A 13,954-nucleotide genomic window follows, 5' to 3' on the forward strand; every position below is an offset into this window, starting at 1 on the left:
AAGCCTGTTCACTTCTAGTCACTTATTCCTAGGGAATTGGTCTGAGTCTACAAATGAAAATTCAAATAGAGAACTGAGTCAATTAAGGCCATGATTCATACTGAAATCGCTTTGGACTAAAAGGGTAAAGTAATTAAGGATAGCATAGTTGGAGCCATGAATTATCAGGATGGGGCTAGGAATTAAGATGGGACCTGTAATAAAGGGCTAGATGCTGTGTTAGGTTGATAATGAGACCAGAACCATGTATTAGCCTGAGTAGCAGCCTCCATGAGAAAGGTTAACAAATATTAAATACTATGTTGATAATAAAGCATCTGCAATTAAGTTATAGCTTCCAGATATTAAAACTACTGAAAGAAAAGTAAGAAGTACTTACTGAATTACGCTATAGATAACAAAGAATTCTATTAACTTTGTAATTATCATCCTGCTTTTCTAGTTTTCTCCAGAAAACATTATCCATATAACAGTAATAATATCAGTATTATTAGTAATAATAATAGCAGCTAAAGTTTATTGAGTGCTCACTATGTGCCAAGCATTATTCTGGGAAATTTATGTGTATCATCTTATTTTACCCTCACAAAAACTCTGAGACAGGTACATTTCCCACTGAGACTTTGAGAATGAAATCACCTCCCAAGATCACACAGCTAGTAAGTAGGAAAATTGAGGGATAAACAGACAATCTGAATCTATAGACTGGCTTTTTAACAACTGCATCAAATTCTCTTTTAATGAAGATCTATGCACTGACAGAAAAACAATATATTTCATATATAAAATTTGCTTTCATAATGACTTCCTCCAGAAGACTAACATGGCTGCTCTGTAAACCAACATCTTTTATTTCTCCCTAATACACTCGTCACAGTCTCTTTCAAAATCACATGTTTCTCAAATTCCTACTATTCTTGTATCAGAATTACTTTGGCTGTCAGTAAGGGAAAATCTAACTCAAATTGGCAATAAAAGGTATTTCATGGCTCATGAAATTGAAAGTTCAGAGGTCAATTTGATTTCACAACTAAACAACATCTTCCAGGACCCATTTTATTCCACTTTTTACTCTGCCTTCTGTGGGATCATTTTCTCTTAAAAGTGGCTTCCTTTGGGATTGCCAATGACTCAAAGGGAAACAAAGTCTCTCTTCCATATACAAGAGAAAAAAGCTGCCCACCTCTAGAAGCTTTCTTCAAAAAACCCCAAGAAAGCCTCTTTCCAGAAGACCCTAGCAAACTTCTTCCATCTGATTGACCTGTTGGTCATATGACCATCTCTGACCCTATAATTATGTTCCACTATGAGACGGTATTCCAGTGATTCATTTAGATCTGAAACAAATGCCCCACACCCAGAAAAATGAGACACTAGCACAGGTACTGTGTGGAGGAGGTATGAATTCTCCATGGAAAATAAGAGTTGTTGCCAAGAGCTCTTCCAATGGCCACTAGAGTTCCCATCATCATCTCTAGGATCCCAATGATGTCAGGGTAAGAACTAGTCTAGAAATCCCAATAGAGAAATTTGGCTGTATTTAAAGGTGATAATCTATGTTTATGGATTATTTTATTAGTAAGAAACTGCATGGACTATGATCCCAAATATCATAATTGTTTGTTTTCACATATGTATTATATATATATATATATATATTTTTTTTTTAATTATTAAAAAGGGAGGGCGCCTGGGTGGCACAGCGGTTAAGTGCCTGCCTTCAGCTCAGGGCGTGATCCTGGCGTTCCGGGATCGAGCCCCACATCAGGCTCCTCCGCTATGAGCCTGCTTCTTCCTCTCCCACTCCCCCTGCTTGTGTTCCCTCTCTCGCTGGCTGTCTCTATCTCTGTCAAATAAATAAATAAAATCTTTAAAAATAAATAAATAAAAAATAAAAAGGGAAAAAAGGCCTTGAGAGTTTATTTAATAGGAAATACTATCTTTTTTTATGTTTTTTATTTTCTTCAGTAATCTCCGCACCTAATGTGGGGCTCAAACTCATGACCCCGAGATCAAGAGCCCCATGCTCTTCCCACTGAACCAGGCAAGCACCCTGGGAACACTATCTTTTTATTAAATAAAGAAAATAAGTTATGCACTTAGCTTGAGATCAATGCAATTAAAGACAGTGTGGGACTTTTGAGAAAATAAATAAGGGAAGACAAACAAAGAAGAAGAAGAAAAAGAAAAGAAAGCAACACTGAGAGAGAAAGGAAGGGAGAAACCATGAGTTGGTTATTTGGAAGTAATCGAAATAGTCAAAGTAGAGCCAGGGCCAGTAATTAATGAACTTTACTAATGGATGAGGTAAGTGATGGATAGAAGCTATCTCATAGGAACTACTGTCAGGCAACACCTTGCACTGACAGAAGAGCCAACATATTGTGGCGTGGTAAACTCGTGACAGTGGGTGCTGGCTTGGAAACACAGTGTCAAACGCTGCTTTCTTTCCCTCCAATAAGAGTGGCTGACTATATTCAAGCTAAAATTCATCTCAGCTTCAAGGAAATACTGATTTTACAAATTGAGATGTCTGTGTTACATCTGGATTGCCCCAGGAATGAGAAGTTGTGTTGGGACACAGTGAGAGTTCATAAGATTTATTCTGTTTGTCACCTGAGGCCAAACTGTTACTGCAACAATCTCCAGCTGGTCCCCTGAGCTCCTGTCTCTCCACTCCAGTGCACCTTCCTCAGGGTTATCGATTAACCCTTCTTAACTCCCCTGTGATCTTCTCTTTCTCTTCTACTAGTAAACCAGTGATCAGATCCATATCTATCTTTTCCATATTATTTCTCATTATCCACCCAAACTTTGCACAATGCTTCACCTAATCTGCCCTTGCTCTTACCTGGATATGTATGTGATTTCCCATTCCTATCCCTGAGTCTCTGCTGTTCCATTTGCCTGAAATTGCCTTCTCCATGCCCTTATCCCCACCCATCTTCCCATACCTAATTCCTCTACCTGTGTGGAGATCCAGCTCCAATCTATAATGCTTTCTCTTCTCATTGAGCTCAAAGAATCCCTCCCTGCTTTAGCCCCCAAGAGCAAAGGATTTGTGCCCATCTTGAACACCTGCTGACTTGAATTATAGGTGTTGCTGTTACCTGAATGCTATAAATCTCCCTCATTAGACTATAAGATAAAGTTATTACCTAGTATTATCTACAGTGCCTTGCAATTAGTAGATCCCCATAAAAAGACAGTGTGTGTTTTATGTATTATGAATACGTAATGTTTTCAAAATAAGTCTTTAAGTAAAGGAATACAGTGTAAGAACTGATCTAAGAGGCCTCTCAAAAAAAGTCCTCCCACACTAAACTCTTCATCATCTCCATTCCTCTAAATGGCTCTTCCTTTCCATTTAGTAATGACAAATCAATCACTCAAGTCTGTTCAGGCCAAAAAGATGGAGTCCTTTCTTATTCTCATTCCCCATATCCAGAAAATCGTACTGGTTCTACATTCAAAATAGATCCAGAATTTGATGACCTCTCACCTCTAATGTTAACATTGTGGACCAAACCCCTATCGTCTCCCACCTGAATTGTTGCCACAGCCTCTAAATGGACTCCCCGGCTCCTCCCTCATCGTTTTCCCTCTACCCCTGTTCCCACATGACAGACAAAATAAGTCCAGTCTGTTACTTTCATGCACAGAACCCTCCAAATACTTCCCATTTCACTCAGGGCCAAAGTTTTTATAATTCTCTTGTTGGTCCCATCCCACACGGCCCTCTATCTTTCAGACTATTTCCAGCTACTTTGCCTCCACCACTTTATTCTTGCCTCTTCCTCAACAAGGCAAGCGCTTTCCACCCTCTGCAACCTGCATGCTCTACCTTCCTTAGGCCACTTATTTTTTCCCCATAGCACTTTCCATTTGACACACTGTATTCCACGCATATGTATTTCTCTCGCTTGATTGTCTATTCTCCCTCTCCTACGCTTGCCTCAGTTGGAATGTAAACTTCATGCAGGCAGAAACTTTTGTCTGATTTCTACTTTGCCCTATCCTCAGGGCTGAGAAAAGTGCCGATTGCCACGTAGACATTGCAAAATATTTGTTGAATGAATGGATGATGAATAAATCTTATTTAGAGTGTTAAATATTCAGAAGCTATAGGCCACCTAACCAATGTGGTGGACAATAACTTTAGAATCTTTCTCCTTAAAGTCTGAATCTGTACATTTGAACCTTTAGAACCAGATCAGTTTCTCACTTGTCAGAGAAGCAATAACTGTACTTCAATTCCAAACTGTAAAGCACAGTGCAGATTTGAGACATTATTATGGTTATGCTCTAATTCTGACATTTTTTTTCCCAAAACCAGTTGATTTCCCAAGGTGAGCACATCCAGCACGCATTTTCTAGAGGATAATCCAAGGGATACAGAGCTAGATTGCATAGAGCTTTCGAGTTAGACTCTCACAGACCAGTTTCTGTCACTGCTCACACAAAGCAGGTTAGAACACATTTTAACCGCCCCCCCCCCAACACTGCCCTGCTTATACACCCACCATGGTGATGGCAATCCTTCTCTTAAGACAACTTCTCTTTCCTCTGTGATGTTTGGGTTGGGATGGGTGCAGGGACACAAAAACCCAGTGTCTTAGGTCTCTTGTCTTGAATGTTGTCCAATTCTCCTTAATTCTATCATTTTATTATCAAGTCCCAGGAGCTCCTATTTTATATTGGTCTCATCACTGAGCTAATAGATGTTGGCACCTCTGTTCTCAGTTGATTACTTTACCACTGAGCAGCGATCATTTCCCTTAGCCTGATGAAGTAATTATCCTAGTGGACCTAAGCGATGGCCATGGCCAAGGTGGTCAATAATACTTGTTAGGACCATTCCCTCTCATCTGTTGATTTCTCCATCAGGCTGAACCACTAGGATCAGGATGTCCTCATCACTGTTATCATCCCCCCATCCAATCCAGGCCCTCCTCTTCACTGTAGGGTCCCTGCCCCAGGGGCTTACAGAGTCAGTGTGAGAAGAAAGGGCTTCCCAGCCTCCTATTGGTCTCTTAGCGAGGCCCTCTAGTCAAGGTCCCATCCATGCCTGAGAATCTTCCCCAAATGCAAATCTGAACACCATGAGTTTCTCACAATAACATACTGAGGTTACACTGACATGGAGGAAAAACTTAAAAATACTATGCACATTGTGATTTGGTTTTGGTTTTACTTTGTTTCTTTTTTAAAGATATATTTATTCATTGCAGAGAGAGAGAGAGAGAGACAGTGCACGAGTGGGGGAAGGGGCAAAGGGAGAGGGAGAGAGAGAATCTCAAACAGAACTTCCTGCTGAGCATGGAGCCCCTCGCAGGGCTAGATTTCACCCCCCTGAGATCATGACCTGAACTAAAATCAAGAGTCAGAAGCTCAACTGACTGAGCCACCCAGGTGCCTCATTTTGATTTGTTCTTGTATAAAAAATAGAATATACAAAATGGATATATAAAATATATTTTATGCATATACAAAATATATATCAAATGGAATACATAAAATATTTAAAAACATGGTACAGATGAAAAAAAATTGATACAGGTGTAACAGAAGTCTGAAGGTATTTACTCCCAAACATTTCCAGTGTTTTAAGTCTTTACCTCAGAGAGGTATGTCTCCTGGTGACCACTATTTCCTCTTTTTTTTGCTATCTGTGATTTCCAATTTGACTATAATTACATGGGCTACATTTTAAATTCTTTAAAAGCAACCAAGATTATGTCATTCCCGAGCTTCAGTGTCTTCACTTAAAATTTAAAAAGTGACGACAGTTTTGTGATGAGGTTGGTCAGAGAAGCAAGGGCGAGCTATCACGTGCCAGGAGGTCTCTGACAGTCAAGCAGCAGGAAGGGAAGGTGGAGAGCAGTGTCCCTTTTCTGCTAACACCCCTCTCTTCTCAGGCTGCGCCTCTCCTCTGTGGACGACTCTGGTGGGAGTCCAGCCATGGGAGGGGGAGCAACAGAGAGAGCTCGGGGAGCGTGGGGCCTCCTAAATGTCCTTCTTCCCAAACGGACATTGAGCCAATACATAACAATACTGTTACTGTACATTTCAAAACCAGTGAAGAGGGTACATCTCCTGTTAAGTTCTCACCACCATGCAATGTAAACATTTTGTTAACTTAAAAGAAGTTGTTCGTCCTCCTATGGGCATCCTCAGGCTTTTGTTCAGGACTTCCATGTGACTATAACAAGCGTCTCAGTGCTGAGATTTGCAGGAGAGAAGACCCTTGTGTAGCCTAGGGCCGGGATGGAGGAAAAGCTGAGAGACCAGAGGAGGCTGGGAAGCTCTTTCTTCTCCCTCAGGTTATCCCAGGCCCTGAAGGCAATGACTGTGTGCCCTGAACAGGCACCCAAAGAGCCATTGGAATCCCATGACTCCCTCACCCTTCCTGTGGCAGCAAGTCTCTGATGTGATTGTTCCTCCACAAATGGCAGCTTTTCCTCCTTTCATCACGGAGGACTTAGCGGGGTTGCCCCCTTCTTCCAGCCAGCAGAGTCCTGGGAAAGGCTTTGTTCTACATAGTTTATTAGCAGTTCATCTGGACTTTGCCTTTAAATTCCTGTTAACCACTTTGCATTCCCTACGGGGTCAACCTACAGTCTGCCTCAGCGGACTCTTAATTCCTTCAGAGTTAGGATATGTTTTTGTCATCTTTCCTTCATCATCTAACCTGCCCTATTGAAGTGTTCGACAAATGCTGAGTAAATAAATGAATACATGAATTAATGAATAACTGAATAAAGGATGGATGGATGGATGGATGGATGGATGGATGGATGGATGGAAAGAATGCAGAAAACACATGCTAAGAGCCAAATGAGGCTGTGACAAGTGTCATAGCCCAAAGAGGAAACATAGATAGCACAGGCTGTCCACATCCTGAACAAAAGTCTGAGAAAACAAATGGGAGGAAGAATTGCCTTTAGGAGGCCCCACGCTTCCCAAGCTCTCACTGTTGCTCCCCCTCCCATGGCTGGACTCCCACCAGAGTCGTCCACAGAGGAGAGGCGCAGCCTGAGAGGAGAGGGGTGTCAGCAGAAAAGGGACACCGCTCTCCACCTTCCCTTCCTGCTGCTTGACTGTCAGAGACCTCCTGGCACGTGATAGCTCGCCCTTGCTTCTCTGACCAACCTCATCACAAAACTGTCATCACTAGTACACAGTCCCACAACAATCCCATCTAATTATGTCCAAGATTAGCGCCTAAAAATCCAAAATAGCATCTGACGTGACTTTCTATTTACAGAAGGGCATATGGGATGCATTAGCGACACCCTTGCTGGATCCTTGGATGCTGTGGACAGGCCCAACAAGTGCTGAAGGGAGTGGGCAGCCCTGATATTTATCTGCTGATAACTGCACCCACTGGGGGACTCAGAAGGGAATTCCAGAATGTTCTTTTGATAAAGCCTCCAAGCCACCAGATCTGCTGCTGCCAGAACTAAAAACAGTTGGGTGTAGTTGGGAAAGCCTTGGTCTGGAAGTCGGAAGGTGTGGGGCTCTCGACCGGCATTAACCGGCTTCCTGTCCTTGCCATTTAACCTGTTTGCCTCCCTAGTGTCGGTGCTCTCGTCTGTGCCTCGGGGGTTCTGAAGCAGCACTCCTTTGATCACGGGGCAGGTGGGAGTCCCAAGGAGATAATGAACGTGGAAGTATCTGGCCAATGCCCAGCCCCAGTCTCAGGAGAGGAGTGCGAGGGAGGGTCGTGATAAGAAAGCAGCCGCACCCACGGAAGACGCTCGGTCTGTCATCAGTCTGTCATGGTAGCAGCAGTAAAATCCTCCCACACTCCAGCTTCTGATGGTCTGGGGGCCCTTTGGTGAGGAGATGATTCCCTTTGTTCTACTGCCTCCTGACTTTCTGTGCAACAGTCAGGCATGCTCTCTCTTCTTGCCTGCCCTGCCCTATCACTCTATCATCCATGACCGCCTCATTCATGGTTAACATGGGGAAGGCCCACGGAGCAGCCAGAAATGTGAATGGCTATTCTCAGCAAATGCGAGGTTACCCAAGCCACAGGATAAATAAACGTGGCTATTTTTCCTCTTTAAAAATAGTCATTCTGTTCTTTTTTAAGACTTTGAAATACAGTATAAATAGTCTATATTGAGCACTGAGTATATGCCAGGCTAAGTCAATGCTTTATTTACATTATTTCATTTACTATTCATAATAATTCAGTGAAAGAGGTATCATTGACCCCTTTTACTTTACAGGCGAGGAAACTGATGTCCGGAGAGACTATGTGTGTGCCAAGCTCCCAGAACTATAAACAGACCTATGATTTAAATCTCATTTCATACAAAACCCATGCTCTTCTGTATTATGCATTCGGCCTCAAAAATAATAGTATCTGCAAAAAGAAGATGAGGAGAAGGAACTGGAAGCACATATTTAATCAACAATCAAAAGTTCATGGGTCTTGGACAAATACACTCTCACCCCCACCATTTAGGCCTTTCCCAAAACCTGAGCAGGGCGTTATGGGTAGAGAGAAGAGGCCCAGGTCAAATACAAAGTGTGAGATTGATTGACAGTTAGTGAAGAACAGCACGTAATCTTTCAGAAAACAAATGTGAATAATTTTTGTGTACTGAAGAGGTCTATATCAGAAGTCAGAATATGATGCACATATTATTGCTATTATTGTTATTATTATTATTATTATTATTATTTCATTATTACTTAAAGCTTTTTCAAGGGAGAATGGGACAAGATAATTGAACATCATTTTTCCCTCTTAGACCCTAGCCATCTTGCCTCCCAATATCAGTCTCTTCAAGAACCAACCAACCATCTTTTTAAGTACTTTCACTTAATTTAGTGGGTTATGTGGCAGATGATCATAGTTCAGCTTACTGGTTTATTATCATACTACCTTTATATCTTAAAATGAAAACATTACAAATACTCACAGATATATGAGAACTTTTTGTTTTTACCAGCTTTGGCACTTTTGTCTCATATCATTTTATTGTTCAAAATCAATGACCTTCGGGCACCGGGGTGGCTCAGTAGGTTAAGTGTCTGCCTTTGGCTCAGGTCATGATCCCAGGGTCCTGGGATTGAGCATCAGGTTGGGCTCCCTGTTCTTGTGGGGGCGGGGCGGGGGGGGAGGTCTGCATCTCCCTCTCCCTCTGCCCCTCTTCCCTGCTTGTGTTCTCTCTCTCTCTCTCAAATAAATAAAATAAAAATCTTTAAAAAAAAAAACAATGACCTTAGCATCAGATAGTAGCACTTTCACCGCTTCCCCATTACCAAGTGTATGTAACGATACCCGTCATATGGGATTATGGCAATGATGAAATTAAATGAGATAATTTATGCAAACTTTTTGGCACATAGAAAGTACTCAAAAAACGGGAATGTCATCTCTCCTGCTCTGAATCTGTGTCCTTTATTTCATGAGTTTCCGTGTGGTGTAGATGTGAAACACAGTTTTGGAATCCGTGATGTCCACATACAAACCTTAGCTTAGCTTTCTACCAGCTGTGTGATGTTGGGCAAATGTCTTAGTCTCTCAGAACCCCTTCCCCCCTTTTTTTGTAAAAATGAAATAATAGTCCTTTTTCCCAGGAATTCTGTGAGTCTTACAAAATAACATATACAAAGTATCTGACATACAGTAGGTACAAAATAAATGAGTGTTATTTCTTAGGTAAAATAACTTCTGTCCTATAAAACAGAGCTAATGATTAGGTTTTATGAAAATGTTTTATTGCATGATTGTGATAATTTCAAACATCTAGAGACTTACTGGGGTTTCATTTTATGGTTGCTTCATCTAATCCTTTTTAAGCCATGTTTGGGTCTTGTGGGAATGTTTAAAGCTCCATTATGAAGCCCAGGTAAGCAAAGGTACCTACCAGCTGCAGTGACCACTGACCCCTCCACAGGGGCGCCCCACACAACTGTAGCCAACTTCGTCCAAAGTCTAAGAAAGGTTACATGACTCACACAGATGTAGTAGGCATGAGATTACAGGCCTAGAGGAAGAGGCCAGGGCTGTGGGCAGTATATTTGACAGGCTCATACACTGCAGGCCTTGTTCCGAAGCCCTTACAAAGCACCTCTTTAGGATGAAAACAAGATGTTCTTTGTAAATAAAAGTTCATGCATTTGTGTAATGAAGTCATTTTCCAGCGCTGCAGTAAAAGATATTCTTCTCCCCAGCCCTCTGGGTGAGGACTGTCGGGAGGAAGAGGGTGGCCAGCCATCTCAGTGAAGATAGATCAAAGAGTGAAGCATTCCATCTTTAGAAAATGAGAAACCTTGCTCAAGAAAGTGGGCGCCCTCCCCCTCTACCCTCCCAGCGACATTGCCTACCTCTGGCTCCCGCCCCTGCAATCTCTTTCCCACTCACTTCCCTGCAAACTAGGGGGCCACATACGAGATCTACATAAATACAGATAAGACACCGGGCACCTTGACTAAATAAGAGATGTGAGGGGTCCCTTGGAGGGTCTCCAGTCTGAGAGGGGAGGGGGAGGGCAGGCCAGGGAAAGGCCCGAGCTCCGTGTGTGAAATGCCAGTTGGAGTGGGAGGGCCTGGAAGTGGAAGGTAAAAAGGGAGTGGTGCGAATGGATGTGTGGAGGAAGGCAGGACAGCGCAGCCCTCAGTCCCCACCCGCCGGGACGGGAGGTGGCAGCCGGGCTCTCCCCAACCCGCTCTGCCTTCTGATGCTCAGCCTTAAACTTCATCCATCTATACGCCCTTCGGCCAGAGCCTCTGGGGAGAGGGAAAGCGGGAGAGAAAGTGAGAGAGGCAAACAGAGGGGGAAGAAGGCAAGAGGAGAGAGAAGGGGGGAAGGGGGACTCCCGCTCACGCTCTCTCTCTCCCTTCTTGACTAAGTTGCTCGTCGGGCCGCCTTGACTTCCCACATCTGGACACGGCGGAGGCCGAGAAGGTAGAGCGAGCGAGGCACCGCCGCCCCACGGGTGGGGGTGCGGGGGAACCGACGAGGACAAGCAGCCGCCGAGCCCCGGGCAGAGCCCCGCTGGATGTCCGCGGAGAGATGGCTGTGAGCTCAGCCCGCTGCTCCGTCCTGCCGCTGTGGCTCCTCTGGGGCGCTGTCTGCGCGGCCGCGGCGGCCGGCACCGACAACGCTTTTCCTTTTGACATTGAAGGGAGCTCAGCGGTCGGCAGACAAGACCCGCCCGAGACGAGCGAGCCCCGCGTGGCTCCCGGAAGGCTGCCGCCTGCTGCCAAGGTACAGTGTCCCTGCCATTGTCACCCTGCCCGCGGCACCTGCGCCCCGCGGGCGCCGCACTCCCGTCCCTCTCTCTCCCCTCTTCTTTCCCTCCCCCATCCGCCCTGAGAGTTTCACCTGCACCAGGTCAGTTCAGAAACTTGAAGAGTTTGACTTTGTTAAGTTGGATTTGGACGTCGTGCGTTGCGAGTTGAGGCTTTGGAACATGTCACTGTTCGAACTAGCGGAAGTGCATGTGTCCTGTGTACTCCGAGTGTCTGCTCAGACTGTCACCTGGGGTGGCAGTGGCACTTCTGTGACTTTCTGCCACTTGTATGTCCCAGGAGAGTCATTTTTGTCAAGCCACAGCTCCTAATGTGTGTGCCCTGTCACTGGCTTCCTGTTCCTCTGTGATGTTGGGACAATGGAAACAATACTGTGGGACCAATCCTTTTGTCATAAATCTAACAGAAGGTTCTCGGCAACAGGGGAGAGTGAGCCAGTGGCTGAGGGTGATAGGATACTACAGAATCTGCTGGGAAGCTGCAGAGCAGATACTTTAAATAGGCAGGAGCCACTATATTCCAGAAGCAAGAAGTTGTGATGAAAACCAAGCCCCAACCCAAAAGTTAAAATGATCAGGATATGCTACTGATGATATGGTTATGCAAAGAGCTGCTGTTTGAATACCTTACAATAGCTTTTATGTTGAAAGCACATCCAAATGTAGAAATTGGGTAAAGGAGGATGAATCCAGAGTAAGTGATTTAAGAGTCCCCTGAGCCAAGAGGGACAACAGCATGTCCAGTGCGTGGGAGATGCTAAGAAGGAGGAAAATGAAGTCACCTAAGTTCATGGGAAAGGAAAGAGTAATGGACCTAACATCACACACACTCTCTCTCTCTCTCTCCCCGCCCCCCCCCCCACACACACACTATAGCTATGGGTCCAACAACTATAGAACCAAAGCAGTCATGTGGATTGACACCATTTCTAACAGAACTGAAGGCTGGATTATTGCTATTAATCCTACTAGTTGTTAGTAGAACTGTAGTTCTTAATTATTACTACCAAAATAAGGTGCATGAAGATGGTCCTTCTCCAAGAGGGAGTCCCACCCACACCCCCCAAAAAAGAGGGAGAGTAGGTAGGACCAGAGCATGCCAACCTCTCACTGTGGTGCAAGAAGTAACCTCTATGTGAAAGAGGGGGGCAGGCTTCTGCTCAGCTTCGTACTCCCCCGGCCTGAGGAGAAGCCAGGCCAGTAGAGACACCAATGGGAAGGCATTGTTTTTCCTCAGGCTGAGAATTACCCCCCACCCCCACCTCCACCCCCTGAAGCATTATTTCCACCTGTTGCTTTGAGCATGGAAAGTCTCAGAATGAAATGCCTAAGGGTAAGGTTGCCCTTTTAATAAGATAAAATACGAGACATCTAATTAAACTTGAATTTTAGATAGCAACAAATAGATTTTTTGTTTATGTCTCAAATATTGTGTGGGATGTATTTTGGTAAAAAATTATTTACTGCTTATCTGAAATTCAAATTTAGGCATTCTGTATTTTTATCTGCTAATTTTAAAGAGATGGGCACACATTACTTTTTGTAACGCTCATCCCACAAAAAGTAAGAAAATAATTATTTGATTTTCAAGGAACCTTAAATGTATTGCTGAGACCCTGAGTGATTTCTTATATACGCCTATGCTCAGTGAAATAGTAGGAAGGCAGCACAGCAGAGTGTTTTGGATGGCAGGCTTTGCACTCTGATGGTCCCAAGTTTAAATTTCAACTTACCTGCTCCTTCCCTGAGGCAATTTACAGATGCCCAAATTACAGAGAAAAAAACCGAGGCTTAGAGAAAGTATTGATGCCTACTTCATACTTCCTACAGTTACTGTGATGAAATTAGATAAAATATACAGAAAGAATGCTTAACACAGTACTTGGTATAGCATACATGCTTTGTACATTCTAAGACTTACTATTAGTATAAAATATGTAGATGAATAGATTAAAAGAAACCCTTATTTGGGAATATTTCTCAGAACGTTAACTTTATGGTGATATTTTACTTAATATTGGTATATCTCTGTTTGTCTATAACTTTCCAACCAGAAAGAATGTCCTATAGTGAGTTAAATTTGTAATACTGTTAGAGTCTAATAGGTTCAGAATGCCAGTTGAGGCTTTTGGTTTAGGAAAACAGAAAGAAGCTATTACTCATTCCAGAAGGGTCAAAGTATATGATGTAGAAAGGGTGGGATTGGAGTAATTATGTTCCCACTGCATAGTTTCACATAATACCTCCAGTTAGCCTGTGGTCCCATGGCGATCCCTGTGCCCCAGCATTCAGATTTCCCATGCTCTTTAGAGCCAGTAAGGAGACCATAAACCAAATACATTCTGGAAATGTAATAACTTAGTCGAGCCACTCTGCTGAATTGGTTCAGGAGATTGTATTTACATCTATAGGCAGAGAGAAAGAGACCATGGACACATATGACACATTATTCATGGGAGGTTCGAGATGTGGATAGAGGGACATTCTAAAAATACATTCATTTTATTCGACTTGGATTTATATGAATGGTTATTCCTCAATTTTCCTTCTAAGTGAAGGAAGAAAAATACTAAGGCAAGCATGGAGCAGTGGGAGGTGCTTGGCTGATAGCCCTCCAAACGCTCTCCAAGCTTCTCGACAGCAAGGTTTGTGCCCTCCCCACCCCTGGGCCCTCAGCTCTC

The 13,954-nt window shown here is 43.5% G+C and overlaps 1 protein-coding gene across 4 annotated transcripts in view; it reads left to right on the top strand.

Annotated features, from left to right (window-relative positions):
• Positions 1 to 10,412: 10,412 nt before the first annotated feature.
• Positions 10,413 to 13,954, top strand: part of LAMA4 (laminin subunit alpha 4) — a 138,454-nt gene continuing 134,912 nt past the window's right edge. For 3 of the 4 annotated variants that reach the window (XM_048226003.2, XM_026511614.4, XM_057311136.1), the window contains exons 1-2: positions 10,413 to 10,581; positions 10,873 to 11,230. In XM_048226003.2, coding sequence (XP_048081960.1) covers positions 10,547 to 10,581; positions 10,873 to 11,230 — 393 coding nt within the window. In that variant the 5' untranslated portion in view covers positions 10,413 to 10,546. Of the gene's footprint in view, positions 10,582 to 10,610; positions 10,777 to 10,872; positions 11,231 to 13,954 lie in introns of those variants that run through there. The other variant, XM_048226005.2, reaches the window with a different exon arrangement.

Source organism: Ursus arctos, unplaced genomic scaffold (assembly GCF_023065955.2).
Source record: "Ursus arctos isolate Adak ecotype North America unplaced genomic scaffold, UrsArc2.0 scaffold_13, whole genome shotgun sequence".
In the NCBI taxonomy this organism is placed as follows: domain Eukaryota; kingdom Metazoa; phylum Chordata; class Mammalia; order Carnivora; family Ursidae; genus Ursus; species Ursus arctos.